We start from the raw sequence: 15,139 nt of genomic DNA on the forward strand, positions 1-15,139 counted from the left end.
TGAACCTGCACTCCCTGCACTGGAAGGTGAAATCTTTACCACTGGACCACCAGGGAAGTCCCCAGTTGAGATTTTTAGTTTATATGTTTTTTTTTTCCACTCCCTTACTTCTTCGAGTACCCCCTACCCCCTTTAATAAGAAAGCATACACTCATAGAACTTTTGGAAAATACTAAGAAAGCACAAAGGAGAAAATAATCTTTCCACTCTGAGACAACCAGAGTATGTATATATTTTTAGAGATTGGTTATTTAAAATATAATCTCAGTTGTTTTTTTTTTACCTTTTATTACAAAAGTGGAATAAACGTGCACTATAAAATATTGTGACAATGTTGAAGTGGAAAAGTGAAAAGTGAAAGTTCCTCTCCCTCCCTGACTCAGGAGGTGTTCTTTCCAGGGGCTTCTGTGCATTTACAGTTTCATAGCTTTTTAACCCCTCTAGTCCAGAGAGGCTCTTTGGGCCCTTTGGAAATTGCAAGGATGCCATCAAAGCATACCATGTTTAATGACCTTTTTCTCTGGAGAACAATCCGATTGGCTGAGATTTCAAACCACCATCAATATCAGTCTTTTCTTTACTGATGTTAGATCAGTTCTGCTCCTATCTTGAGAGGAAACCCTTATGGTTTTTGGTTTTTTGGGTTTTGTTTTTTTGGTAGAGAAAGTAAGAACTGCAATTCTTAGGACCAACTGCTGTACATATTAAACTGGCTTTCCCCTGCTATTCTTCTGAGGTTGATGGCTCAGCATATTCTAGCCATAATGTGGTCAGTTTTAAAAATTTGCTGTAACTTCCAGCAGGGTTCTCACCATGCCTTTTCCACCTCTGCCCTGCCGCCCCTCCAGTTGGCCACGCTCCTCATGCTCTGCTGTCAATTGGACATGGAGTCATCTACTGTGCATGCCTGTCCTCTCCTAAGCATCTGAATCTATGAGTGTTATAAATTAGGGGGCAGCTGCTACTGTAACACCAAACTCCTTGAAACTCGGGAACTCAGACCCATGATCAAGAACTCAGAGTGTTCGGGTACACGCTCGAGCATGCTGCTGTCCTCCTGTCTTTGGAAGAAGGCGTGCACTCACGTCCACTGGGAAGGGTTGCGTGCAAGTGGCTCCTTGTTTCCCTGTTGGTGACATCTCTTTCCTCACCTTTGCAGACAGCCGCCTGAAGCTCAGCCAAGCGCAGGGCAACCTATCGGTCCTGGAGACACGGCAGGTGCAGCTGGAGTGCGTGGTCCTGAACCGCACGAGTGCGGCCTCGCAGCTGCTGCTGGAGTGGTTTGTGTGGAAGCCCAACCAGCCAGAGCGGGAGACCGTGGCCCGCCTGAGCCGCGATGCCACCTTCCACTACGGAGAGCAGGCAGCCAAGAACAACCTGAAGGGCCGGCTGCACTTGGAGAGCCCGTCCCCCGGCGTGTACCGGCTCTTCATCCAGAACGTGGCGGTGCAGGACAGCGGCACCTACAGCTGCCGCGTGGAGGAGTGGCTGCCCAGCCCCAGTGGCACGTGGTACAAGCGGGCCGAGGACACCGCCGGCCAGACGGCTGTTCGCGTCACGCGCCCAGGTGAGGGCTAAGCTCCCCAGGCCTCCCCTCCCTTCGGTGCTTCCCCTCTGACTGTGCTATTTTCTGCGCTGCGTAACATTAATTTCAAAAGGAACTCATTGTTAATTAAATTCATACAATTAATTAGTTACTTGCAGTTAAATGCATGAGCATTTATGGTTTGCATTTGCATTCACAAGTATCTGAGATCTTTTTTTTTCCCCTAGTGAGTGAAAAACTGCACATCTGGCTTTGGCCTAAGGTGATTCCATTTCTTAACTAGAATAACATTTGTCACTTATTCCAGAGCCTGGAATATTTTTTTAAATTTATTTTTAATTGGAGGATAGTTGCTTTACAATACTGTGTTGGCTTCTGCCATACAACAGTGTGTATCAGTCATAGGTATACACATGTTCCCTCCCTCTCGAACCTCCTCCTACCCGCCACCCATCCCTCCCCTCTAGGTTGTCACTGGCTTGAGCTCCCGGTGTTATATAGCAATTTCCCATTAGCTTATCTGTTTTATACATGGTAATATACGTTCAATGTTACTCTCTCAGTTCGTTCTACCCTCTTATTTCCCCGCTGTGTCCGAAGTCTGTTCTCTAGGTCTCATCTCTATTTCTGCCCTGCAGATAGGTTCATCAGTGCCATTTTTCTAAATTCCATATATGTGTGTTAATATATGATCCTTGTTTTCCTCTTTCTGACTTACTTCATTTGAGTCAGTTCTGGTGAAGTGGATCAATCTAGAGCCTGTTATACAGAGTAGTGCTCAACTGCTTCAGTCGTGTCCGACTCTTGTGACCCCATGGACTGTAGTCCACCAGGCTTCTCTGTCCATGGGATTTTCCAGGCAAGAATATTGGAGTGGGTTGCCATTTTCTTTTCCAGGAGATCTTCCTGACCCAGGGGTTGAACCCTCATTGTAGGCAGTCTCCTGCATGGCAAGTGGATTCTTTACTTATTGAGCCACAGGGAAGGCCAGATACAGAGTAGAATATTTTCTTTTCAGAGTACATTCAGATTCAGACAGTTGGCAAAAATCTTGAAACAGTATAATCTTGTGGTTCTGAAAATTCAGTTTGTGGATTTTCAGTGGAAAAGAATTGATTCACATGATTTAAATAGAAAATGAAGTAGCTGCAGCCTTTACACTCTCACTTCCTAATAATTTTATTGGTGCTAATGACTATTCTGTGCAGCCTCATGCTTTTCTTTATTGTTGGTTCTAAAGTGCCCAAATGTGCATAATTACTGGGTAGAATTATTGTTCCATATTCAAACACATAATTAAAGCAAAGATGTGTAGGATTCCTGTGTCCTCTGAAACACCATGTCATCACTCATCCCTATCAGACCACAGGTCAGTTAAGGACAGTCCCCTGAAGGACTTGGGACAGAAATGCACTGGGACCTGTATCCAGAGGAATGTTTTGTCTTTTGTTCTGAGCATCCCAGGGTTCTGTTTGTGGTCACTGGTGCCGATGGAAGCTTTCATAATGTTTTCACCTCTAAGTAGAGCAGCTCTTTTTGTTGGTGGAATCCTGGAGCCTCACGGTTATGCCCGCCCCACACATCATGGCACACACTTCAGCGAGCAGATACAGCCTTTGTTACAGGAGAGGGACATTATCTCTCTCCTCCTGTCTTACCCAAGCTGGAGAGGGAATTGCCTCTGCTTTGAGATGTATCTCCCATGGGCTTTCTTCCCCTTCCCCCCTTGCCTTGAATGTGCTGCATGTTTTTCCCAAAGACAAACGGTAGATAGAGCAGCTGAACACCGTCTCCCTCCTCCTCCCACCCATTTTGTAGATCCCCACATGAGGCCCCAGGCAGCGTGGGAGGAGGCAGCCAGCTGCACAGGGGGGCGGTTCAGGTTCAGTCCTCGCCAGGGCCCTGAGTGTAGGTTTTACTCTGGAGAGAGCCGAAGCCTAAAGAGAAGTGTCAGCACTGCCAGTGTGTTGAGCGGGCCGAGTGGTTGGTGCCCAGGTGTCCTTGGGTGCTCACAGTGTCCCCCTAAATCTGCAGCCTCGAGTCTGCCTCCTGTTTAGCCAGTTGAGTACCCGGATCAACCAGCTGTCTGCCTGCCTGCCTGCCTGCCTGCCTCCCTCCCTTCTCTGATTATATAAGGTGATCATACTAATAACAAAGCGTTTGGAAAACAGAAAAATACAGTTCTGAAATAACAAATTATCTGTAGGGACTTTCTTGGCAGTCCAGTGGTTAAGTCTCCAAGCTTCTACTGCAGGGGGCGCTGGTTCGATAGCTGGTGGGGGAACTGAGATCCTGCCCTGTGGTGTGGCCAAGAAAAAAAGGCTGTAATCTCACTGTCTGTATATCTTCATGGACTTCCCTGGTGGCTCAGTGGTAAGGAACCTGCCTGCCGAGGCAGACGATGCAGGTTCAATCCCTGGGTTGGGAAAATCCTCTGGAGAAAGAAACGGCAACCCACTCCAATATTCTTGCCTGGAGAACTCCATTGACAGAGGAGCCTGGTGGGCTACAGACCATGGGGTCGCAAAGAGTCAGACACAACTTAGCAAGTAAACAACAACATATCTTCATATTCCCTCTGTGTCTCTCTCTCTAAATGAAGTCAGCATCTTATTGTTTTATGTGATTCCCCACTCCCCCTAGCATTCTTTCGTGAGCCTTTCCCCATGTCATTGAAAGCATTTCATGACCACCATTTTTATTGCTTGCCTAAGATTCTTTATGTAGATGTACCTCAGAGCTTTTTCTTCTGATAAAAGTTGAACATATAGAAGACTGGCAATAAAAGAGCTCTTAGAGTTGAGTTAAGAATCTCCTTGCATTGCTTATGAAATATGGAAACTGAAGGAACTCAGGGTGGGACTATCGCTGAATAGATTTGTAGTTGTGTTTGGTTCACCAGAGGAGAGGGGAAACCACATTCCTCCCCAACACGGGGCGCTACAGACCAGAATCACTGGTTTAGGTCACAGCCTGGAAGTATCAGCATGACCTCTGGGAGGGGCAGGGACAAACTTTTTTCTTATAGCTTAAACATGGGAAAGTAAGGAAAGAGTGTTAAAGGCTGACCAGGGAGATGGTTCCGCCTCTTCTAGAAGGGGACAGATGCAGAAAACCAAATTGGTAGAGAGGGATGTTAAGGGAACTGGGCTTGTGGGAAGGTGAAAATTAATTTTATTCAAAAAACTTGTGTTGAGTGATTAACGTAGACAAGGTACTTGAGTGTTAGTCCCCTCCAGGCTCCTCTGTCCATGGGATTCTCCAGGCAAAATACTAGAGTGGGTCGCCATTCTCTTCTCCGGGGGATCTTCCCGACCCAGGGATCAAACCTGGGTCTCCTGCATTGCAGGTAGAGTCTTCACGTTCTGAGCTACCAGGGAAGCCCCTTGAAGGGGCTCTGAAAAGTTGTGAGCCTTAGAATAGAAGACAGAAAGGGAGACTAGATGGAAGAGGCCCTTCTGGGGAACTGAATGTTCACAGCCCCTGACCACCTTGCCGGGATGGGTCCAATGCCTCACTTGGGCCAGCACAGCCTTTCTCTGTTGGCACATCAGCTGTGTTCCCTGAAGGGATAAGCTGATGAGTGAGACCCCTTGAGTTGCCTGCAAACCGATTTCCTGTCCTGCCACTTTCTGCCGTCTGGCCCCTCCAGCATCGCCATCATCACCCCCCACCCCGCCCCCCAACTCATCCCTGATGATAGCTGGGTTTATGCGCCATGCCCACCACCTATAACTGGTTCCTAAGCTTTGTGTTCAGTGGTGCACACGAGATTCTAGATGTGCGGAGGGGAATGTGGAGGGGCTTAGCAGAGCCCCAAGGAAGTGGCAGCAGCCAGCTTTGTATATTCACCTGCAAGCCAATTCAGCGAATTCATTGAAAGCCTAGGACAGTACTTGGGAAAAGCTCCTGTTTGGTTGTCATCCAAGTAGAATCCGATTCGGTCTATTTTTGTTGATGCTACATTGGCATCTTTCATGAACATTTCATAAACAGAGCCAAAGGGAGGAGGTAGGGAGTGAATTACTTGTTTAGAACCTACTCTAGAGAGTCCAAACCTGCCAAAGAAACAGATAGAGCCGTCCGGTGGCATCTGTGGGATATGACTGACTTGTTCAGTTATCTCTCAGTGGTTGGACTGCATCTCCCACCTCCACTGAGAGGACACTGTCCATGTTATCCTCCTGGGGATTCCATGCTTGGGGTAAGGAGCCCTTTCAGGTTTATTGTCTGTTGCTTGGCTTCAATCCTTGGAGAACGTTTACCTCCTTGGGTTTCCTGTGCTGTAGCCAACAACCGACATGCACACAGTTTAAATTCAAAAGCTGCTAAGGGGGTGAATTCATTTCCATTGTGCTACCATAACAGAGTAGCACAAACTTTGTAGCTTCAAACAACAGAAATCTGTCCTCTCATAGTTGTGGAGGCTGGAAAGGTGAAATCAAGGTGTTATCAGGGCTCTGCTCCTGAAGGGAAAAGTCCTTCCTTGTCACTTTCAGCTTCTCATGGTCCCATGTTCCCTGGCTTGTGGCTACATCATTCCAGTCTGTCTCTGCCTTTCTATATCCTTCTCCATGTGTCTCTGTGTGCCCTCTTCTCTCCTGATATGTAGGCCTGCCCCAAATCAGTTATGAGCACATCTTCACTAAGTATATCTATTTCCAATTTCCAATTAAGGAAATTCAGAGAATCCAGGTGGACATGACTTTGGGCAGAACACTATTCAACCACTACAAGGGGTCACAGTGAAAAATGTGCCCCTCTCCCTCTGGATTCCTATAAGCATCCATGTTACCAGCTCCTTGTGAATTCTTCCACAGGTATTCCAAGCAAATATAAACAGAATAAAACGTATATTCTATTTTCTTCTATGGGGCTTCCCAGGTGGTGCTAGTGGTAAAGAAACCTACCTGCCAGTACAGGAGATTCAAGAGAATGCGGGTGTGATCCCTGGGTCAGGAAGATCCCCCTGGAGCAGGAAAAGGCAACTCACTGCAGTACTCTTGCTTGCGAAATCCCATGGACAGAGGAGCCTGGCAGGCTACAGTCCGTGGGGTCACAAAGAGTCAGACACAATTGAGTATCTGAGTACGCACACACATTTTCTTCTGCAGAGAGATATGTGGAGTACACAGTGTTCTGTACTCTAACAATTTTTCTTGAATTTCCTTCCTCCTCTCTGTACACAATGCCCCCGCATTCCTTTCAATAGATGCATGGAACTCTCTTGTATGTGACTGTATTCCTAGAACATATTTAATGGTGGACACTTAGTTGTTTTGAGCAGAAATTAAAACAGCCTCGTCTCCCCCCAGATGCTGCCCTGCAGGTGGACACGGTGGTCCCCAACGCCACGGTGTTCGAGAAGGCAGCTTTCCAGCTGGACTGTAGCATCGTGTCTCGCTCCAGCCAGGACTCCCGCTTCGCCGTGGCCTGGTACTCCCTGAGGACTAAAGTTGGAGGAAAAAGGGGTAGCCCTGGCCCAGAAGATGGGGAGGAGGAGGACGAGGAAGTGGAGGTGGATGAAGAGGAGGAAGAGGACCCCACAGAGCGGACCACCCTGCTGAGTGTGGGCGCAGATGCCGTCTTTGGCCCAGAGGGCAGCCCCTGGGAGGGCAGGCTTCGCTTCCAGATGCTTTCCCCGCTCCTATACCGGCTCACCGTGCTGCAGGCCAGCCCCCAGGACTCGGGTAACTACTCCTGCCACGTGGAGGAGTGGCTTCCCAGCCCTCAAAAGGAGTGGTACCGGCTGACCGAGGAGGAGTCGGCCCCCGTCGGCATCCACGTTCTGGACACGAGTAAGTTTTTTCAGTTTCCAGGGGAAGGGATCACTGTTGATCCTAGCTGTCTGCAGGAAAAATCAGAGCTTGATGGGGGACTGCTCAGCAGTTTTCTTGCCTGTTACGGGCAAGAAACATACCAGTTTAGATTTGACATACCAGTTTAGTAACTGACTCTTGATTGACCTAGCAAAAAAAAAAATGGGGATAGGAATTAAAGTGATCATATACCCTCTAATCTTTATAATAAAGTTGATGCTCCATCTGGTTAAATTTTAGTTAGATTTTATTATATGTGTATATATTTGATGAGGGTGAAAGAGGAGAATGAACAAGTTGGCTTAAAACTCAACATTCAAAAAACTAAGATCATGGTATCTGGTCCCATCACTTCATGGTAAGTAGATGGGGAAAAAGGGGAAACAGTGATAGATTTTATCTTCTTGGGCTCCAAAACCACTACAGACAGTGACTGCAGCCACGAAATTAAAAGATGCTTGCTCCTTGGAAGAAAAGCTGATAAACCTAGACAGTGTGTTAAAAAGCAGAGACATCACTTTGCTGATGAAAGTCCATATAGTCAAAACTACGGTTTTTCCGGTAGTCATGTACGGATGAGAGAAAAAGCTCTGATTTTTCTTGTACCGTAAAGAAGGCTGAGTGCTGAAGAATTGATGCTTTTGAACTGTGGCGCTGGAGAAGACTTAAATTGAGAGTCCCTTTGACAGCAAGGAGATCAAACCAGTCAATCCTAAAGGAAGTCAACCCTGAATATTCATTGGAAGGACTGATGCTGAAGCTGCAGCTCCAATATTTTGGCCACCTGATTCGAAGAACTGACTCACTGGAAAAGACCCTGATGTTGGGAAAGACTGAAGACAGGAGGCGAAGGGGGCAGCAGAGGATGAAATGGTTGGATAGCATCACTGACTCCATAGACATGAGTTTTTGCACAAACTCCAGGAGATAGTGAAGGACAGGGAAGCCTCTGTGCTGCAGTTCATGGAGTTGCAAAGAGTCAGACATGACTTAGCAACTGAACAACAACAACCACGTACAGGTATGTTGTTAGATGTTACCTTGTGACTCATTAGAATATCCAAGTTTGTCTCATTTTGGCAAATCAGCAACATAAGGGGAAGAAGAAAAGAAAATGAAGTCTAAGTACCTCACTGCCTTCTTGCTTTTTCTCAAGTTCCTAGGTCATTTTTATTTTGGAGGGTGAGGTGGAGGATTAAGTGGATTTTGCAAGATTAGTTGGGAAGACCAGCCTAGAAGGGCAGTGATGTTACAGGACATCTGGTAAGAGCTTAGCAGCAGCTCTATTATCCAGCAGCTGTTGCTTCAGAATGGTCCAGAACTCAACGTTTCCATCATACTGACCTGAATTATTGGTTCTAATGAGGAACTCTTTTGAGTGAGCTTCTGTCAAAATATGGAATTGATCAATCTAAAATGGTGTTTGTTACAGTAGAATTAGCCTGTGATGTAGAAGTTAAAAAACAGGCTAGAAATTTCAGCTTTTTTTCCCAGCATGACATTGTATCAGATAATTCTGAGTTTCGTCAGATAATTTTGAGTTTCATCAGCTTTTTCTTTTCTTTGATAACTTCCTGTTTATTAGATAGAAGTTATGAAATTGAGGTTTCATTGGTCAAAAGTGGCTGATATCACCAGTCTCATATACTTTGGAAATCTGATACATGTAAGTGTGTATTACATTTTCTTAATAATGATGAACAGCAGCTATTCAGTAGAAAGAAAAAAAAAACCACCCAACCCCCTGAATCGTACTTTAGACCCTCTGAAGATCCGCTGAATAACCCACTGTCCAAAAGTACAAGGAAAAGTGTTTAGACTGTATTTTATCTGCCCACTGTGGCTCTCCAAATTTAGTAAGCTTTATAGAACACAGAGATCATCCAGTAGCCTTATTTTACAGAGAAAATGCAGTCTCCTAGAGCCCAGGCTCCTGTCCAGAGCAGTCCTTGATGGGGTGGGAATTGTGAGGTTTCATTCTCCTCTGTATCCAGGAACAACTAACACTGCATTCTGTGCAGCCACAGATACACTGCAGACATGTGTAAGTGGGCCATAATGACTTTTTAATTGGTAACATTAATCAAATAACCATCATTTCTGGTAAAACTGCTCTCAGAAGCTGGTAGGTAGAGATTGTGTTCTATCCCAAAGAGGGACATTGGCAGCAGAACCAAAGGCAAAGTGACATGTAAAACAGAACCAACAAGGAGATTCAAGCTGAAGTGGAGCTAGCGTCTTCACCATCTCAGATACAGTTGAGTCACAATCAGTAAATTACACTTTCTCATGTGACTTTCCAAGTGGTAATACTGACTCACAGTGGGAAATGGAGGCCTGGCTTTGTTTGAACTTCCAACTATGAATTCAAAGAGACACGAGTGTGAGAACAAGAGTACATGGGTCGTCGCCCTCCATTAGTGGCAAGAGGGGAAAGATAGCGTGGGTATGGGAGTTCTGCCACGTCACTTCTGTGGATCTGGGTGGGGTCTTCAGGAGTGAGCAACCGTCCAGGTTCTCAGCCCTCATGTCTTGTCTCCCTGTCTGTCCTTTTCAGGTTCCACCCTGCAGTCCATCATCTGCTCCAACGACGCACTCTTCTACTTTGTCTTCTTCTACCCTTTCCCCATCTTTGGCATCCTTATCATCACCATCCTGCTGGTGCGCTTCAAGAGCCGGAACTCCAGCAAGAACTCCGAGGGGAAGAATGGGGTGCCCCTGTTGTGGATCAAGGAACCACACCTCAACTACTCCCCCACTTGCCTGGAGCCCCCCGTGCTCAGCATCCACCCAGGAGCCATAGACTAAGGGGCCTTCAGGTGATCAGAAACCACGGAGGAGCTGAGGCTCTCCTCACTGCATCTTGCTCTACCACCAGACAGCGGACAGCACCCGACCTGTGGGGCGCTCTCGCAGGACACAGTCAGACTTCAGAAGTGTTCAGTCGCCCATTGTCAGAGGCAGACTGCCTCTAGGTGGCAGTCTTGGTCGGTTAGCTATTTTCGAGCAGATGGCGCCATCCTGCCAGTTAGGTTTCTTGTTTTTGTTTTTGGTAATGTGGTGAGTAGCTCCCGGTGCCACGTCTACTCGCTGGTTTATATAGTATTCTCAGATATAGATGTTACAGGGGTTCTTATTCTTTGTAAGGGACTCTTTTTCAATCCCTTTTGTTTACCCTTTTTGGATTCCATGATGTTGTGGATGAATTACTCTGAAATACAACTGATGGCAAAAGGAAGGACAGACTTTATAGCGCGAAGGACTCTCTTCCAAGGCTTTTTTCATTTTTGCACACTTGAAAATGCCACCCATGGATCAAAATATACTCCAAATTTTTTACTTCCTTAATGAGACTTGAAAATTATGTGTAGTATGGGCCCAATTTGTATCTTATCTTTTCCCTCAGCTGGAGTTGTTGGAACCACTTTGTAGTCAAGATGAAAGCATTGAATTTAGCTTCAAAGAACTGTGTATGTACAAGATAAATCCTGCATATAAACCCCACTAGGAGTAGATAGTGCCCAGCCCAGCCTATCTGTCTGGGGGGGCAATAGGCTTCATCCTATCCTTGCCAAAAAATAAGCAGACTTGGTTGGAGAACAAGTCAGAAGCTCTGAACAGTACACACTTTGCAGGTTAAAGTGGGCAGAAGGTTACTCTTAGCAGCTACTGACTTTCAGATTGATCAAAGTCAGCAATTAGTGAAAGAAGGAAATAAGGCTGGTTGTTGGCTTGGTCTGTTCTGCAAGGGCAGTCTCTGAGAACTGTTAGCAGGTGGGCTTTTGTTTCCAGGTGCTTTATCAAACTCTTAAGGGCAAGTGGCCAGTGAGCCTGGAAAGGGGTCAGCAACTGAGCTGAATACACGGGGCCCAAGCAGCCACCACATCCACCATCGGAAGGCACAGGGGCCGGCTGACAGCTTAGGTTCATGAACACTGGGACAGTAGCCAGCAGTGATTTCCAGAGCCTGGCATTGGAGAACAGGGAGGAATAACTACCTCCCTGGAGGTATGAAGACTACGTTTTCCTTCTTCCTTCTGACCACATCTTTCTCAAAGATATTGATGTCTTTCTTCTTCGCCATTTGACCTGCATCTCACTGCCATAAGAATATCTGCCCAGGGGAAGCCCAGATGCAGCCCTTTGTGATCCTTATGGATTACCCCATCTCAGCAGAACGTGATCACATACATGGACTTTGTACCCTCCCCTTTCTTAGATCTTATTTGTGGCTTTAGGTGATTTGGTTGTTTGTTGTTGACTTTTTATTTGGATGACCCTTAAAGCCTGGTGAAGCCAATGTCACCTGTTATTTTTCACTTGTTGGGCAAGATCCTGGGCTCCGGAGCATCCTCAGTTGCAAGTGCTTCCTTTTACTCTCTCGATGAAGATGTTTTTGTTTTTTTTTGTCTTTTGCCTGGCTTCCTCATACTTTGCTGGCCACAAGTGCCGTCTCCCTTCCTTATGAACTTGCAGCTTGAATCCCAAGGGAGAACCTACTTGGGGAAAAAGTGTCCAGGAGTTCTGGAACTAAATCTAACCTGAGAGATTAGTATGGGACCCAATCCTGAGGCTGAACAGATGCCACGGGAGGCTGTGGGATTCCAGGCCACAGAAATGCTGATTCCAGGCCATGGATGCTGATCCTTACCTGGGTGCTTGGCAGGTGCTTTGATGTGTCATAGCCAAGGGGAAGCAACGCCGTTGCCTGGCTGTTTTCTGAAGGGCTTACATAGGCTGCGTTCTCTCCCTCCCTGATACACCAGTCCTCTCCCGTGACTCTGTGTAGGCATCACCACCTTATCCCACCAATGCCTCACATGCTCATCCCCGTTTCTTGTGCTGCATCAACGCTATAGAGGTACAGAACAGGCGCAGTGGTGAGGAAATAAGATGGCCTTTGGCACCATTTCTTCAGGTCGGGGTGTGGGCTTTCGATGGGAAATTGCTGGCCCCGCATTTATAGACTGAGTCAACATGAGAAGATGATGTACTTTCCATCCGTCTGAATGGAAAGATGCTGGAGGGCTGGCTGGAACTGGGACATGTAATGAAGACTTGAGTTTGAATAGGTTTACGGAAAAAAGAAAAGCCAGTGCTGCATATAAGTGAAGCACTTGCAGATTTGAAAGGAAAAAAGAAACCGAAGCCAGTATTTTAATAATTGTTTTTTTTTTTTTTTTCTTGTGCATTTTCTATTGTGCTAGGGGGTACCATCAAAGGGTGAGCTTTTCTGCTTTCTATGAAAATCCCAAGGACCTTCTTTTTTGGCCATTTCTGTGGATATGTGGCATCTGCTGAGTGGTAATGCTGGCCTCCAGTGGCTGGGAGACCTCATTGCAAGTTGCCTACAGGAGAGACCCAGAGAGGAACGGCCAACAGTTCTGTTGACTTATCTGCATCTACAATATTGTATTAATAAAAACCAACACTGTGCTAGGCCCATTCCAGGACATGGCTATGACCACACCCTCTTTCCCTAGGGGGTTTCTGTAGCAAGTTTTCATGTTTTTTTTTCAAACAATGGTTTCTCTGCGTTTACTGTTGAAGAAAAAAAAAAGTAGGGTAGACAGACTACCCATGCATGATGTAGAGAGCTGTTGATTTGTTTTTTGTTTGTTTTTTTAAAAGAAAACTATTTGTAAGATGTTGCACTAAAATGTTTTATATACACTTCAGAGACCTGTAGTAAATTATGTTGAAAATACGGCTGTTTATATTGACTGAGTCCACTGTCCTTCTTTCTCGTCACTTAATCAGCCACTCTTGGCTCTGGAACTGTGCTCTGGGGGCCTGGAGTTCTGCGTCTGACATTGGCTTGCTAAACTCAGGGTTTGTGAATTGTGGCCTTTATTATCACACCCCACCCCCAGCCCAAGTGGCACCTTTGTATACAGGATAAAAAGCAACCCCTCCTCAAGACACTTTACTGTCGGCTGCTAAAAAATGTATATTTATATATATGTACACACACACACACACATATACATATGTATATTTGACAGAGTAAATGTATGTGTATGTATGTACATATGTGTGTATATACACACACACACATATATACATACTCATACACACACACACACACACACACACACGAAAATGGCAATCCACTCCAGTATTCTTGCTGGGATAATCCCATGGACAGAGGAGCCTGATGGGCTATAGTCCATGGGTCACAAAGAGTCCAACATGACTGAGCATGCACAAGCATACATACATAGACATCTACCCTGACTGTCAAGACCAGAGTCGTCTTGACATACCCAGAAGCCAGATGGGCCAGCTCAGAATCTAGCTTTCTTTTGGGTGGGGGTGGGTGGGGTAGAAGTGGGGAGACAGGACATGGCAAGAGGAAACTGATAGAAGAGCAGGGGCTGGGGACAAACTTCTGCTTGGACTTGACAGCAGGACCTCACCACCTTCCTCCAACTCTAGTCCAGTCCTGACCACAAAATGCTTAGCACACCTCTTCCAGGACAGAAGAAAACCCAAGAGCTGTGGGTTCCTGTGCAGTGAGCCCACACAGCACACCCGTCTCTGTTCCCTGCACAACTCAAATGGGAGGTCTGGGGTTGGGGGGAGTTCCCCACATCTGCAAATTGGGAAGAATGACAGCATGATGAAGGCTCCAGCAGCGACACGTGGTTAGTCAGAACCCAACTGTAATTCTTCAAAATTCACACAATGTGCTGAAGGAACTAGATGGAGGTAAAGAGCAAAAGGAGGTACTTCCTTTTTTTTTTTTTTTTTTTTCTTTTCTTTTTCTTCTTTTTAAAACTCAGGCCTTTCAAAGGCTTTTAATATGTGCTTTCCTCTGCTCCCCAGCCCCATTTGCTGCATGCTTATCAACTTCTTGCAGCTGCTGGCTTGGCCAGGAGTTGAAATGTGACTGTTTATCTCCTGGGTACCCAGAATGGTTCCATGTTAAGTCTTATGTATTATTTTTGCCTAATTTTCTCCTAATGCTATCTTTTCTGCCGGGGAACATTTGAAAAAGGGAAAGAGAATATTACGGAATAAAAATTACCCCGACACATACACACACCCTCTTGGTGCTAATCTGCCCAGTGTTTATTTAAATAAAGTGAACGTACACTTCCACATGGGGGCAAGGACCATTTTCATGTATGCAGGATTAGGAGCAGTGTTTTGCTCTGTCTGTCTAGGACTCCTAAGCTTCCTGGGTGTGGTTCCGAGTTTGGCAGGAACTAGAGCTAGAGACCAGAGGGTAACATGCTGGGAAGAGCAGCAGCCCATCCATGCCACACAAGCAGACTGAACAAACCCTCCTTTCTTCTCCATGATTCTTTACAGTGACAAGCAGATAAAACTGGACCTCTCCACACCGGTCACAGGATGTAAAATACATCCAGTCCTCAGTAGATGGATAGGGCCTTTTTGGCCATCTGCCTGATGCATTGCAGGTCCAGCCTTTCTGAGCCACGTTTGATTTATCAAGTCTGCTACTAGGCATATATCTAAAGTGTATATCTAAAAATGTTTGTTGGAACCACAGCATGTCTCCTAATGAAAGAACTGACATCATTCATTTGGCCAGAGACATGGGCAACCAGAAGACTTAATGAACCATTCCTTACTTGGTACCTGGAGACCATGACCTGGGGATGCTTCCCAACCCCAGGTGACTTGGTGGTCCTTTACTCAGAGGGGGTCCCTGCTCAGAGGCGGTTGACAGCTTTCGCTGGCCCAGTCCAAACAGCAGTATAGCTGCCCATCCTATATGAAAGGGTAAGAGTGGTGCTGTGGACTT

The 15,139-nt window shown here is 46.2% G+C and overlaps 1 protein-coding gene across 3 annotated transcripts in view; it reads left to right on the forward strand.

The window, feature by feature from the left end:
* IGSF3 (immunoglobulin superfamily member 3) overlaps nucleotides 1-13,065 on the forward strand; it is a 111,620-nt gene extending 98,555 nt beyond the window's left edge. For all 3 annotated transcript variants that reach the window (XM_065906239.1, XM_065906229.1, XM_065906249.1), the window contains 3 exons: nucleotides 1,160-1,567; nucleotides 6,862-7,344; nucleotides 9,923-13,065. In XM_065906239.1, coding sequence (XP_065762311.1) covers nucleotides 1,160-1,567; nucleotides 6,862-7,344; nucleotides 9,923-10,173 — 1,142 coding nt within the window. In that variant the 3' untranslated portion in view covers nucleotides 10,174-13,065. The remainder of the gene's footprint in view (nucleotides 1-1,159; nucleotides 1,568-6,861; nucleotides 7,345-9,922) is intronic.
* The last annotated feature ends 2,074 nt before the right edge of the window (nucleotides 13,066-15,139 follow it).

Source organism: Muntiacus reevesi, chromosome 1 (genome assembly GCF_963930625.1).
Source record: "Muntiacus reevesi chromosome 1, mMunRee1.1, whole genome shotgun sequence".
In the NCBI taxonomy this organism is placed as follows: Eukaryota; Metazoa; Chordata; class Mammalia; order Artiodactyla; family Cervidae; genus Muntiacus; species Muntiacus reevesi.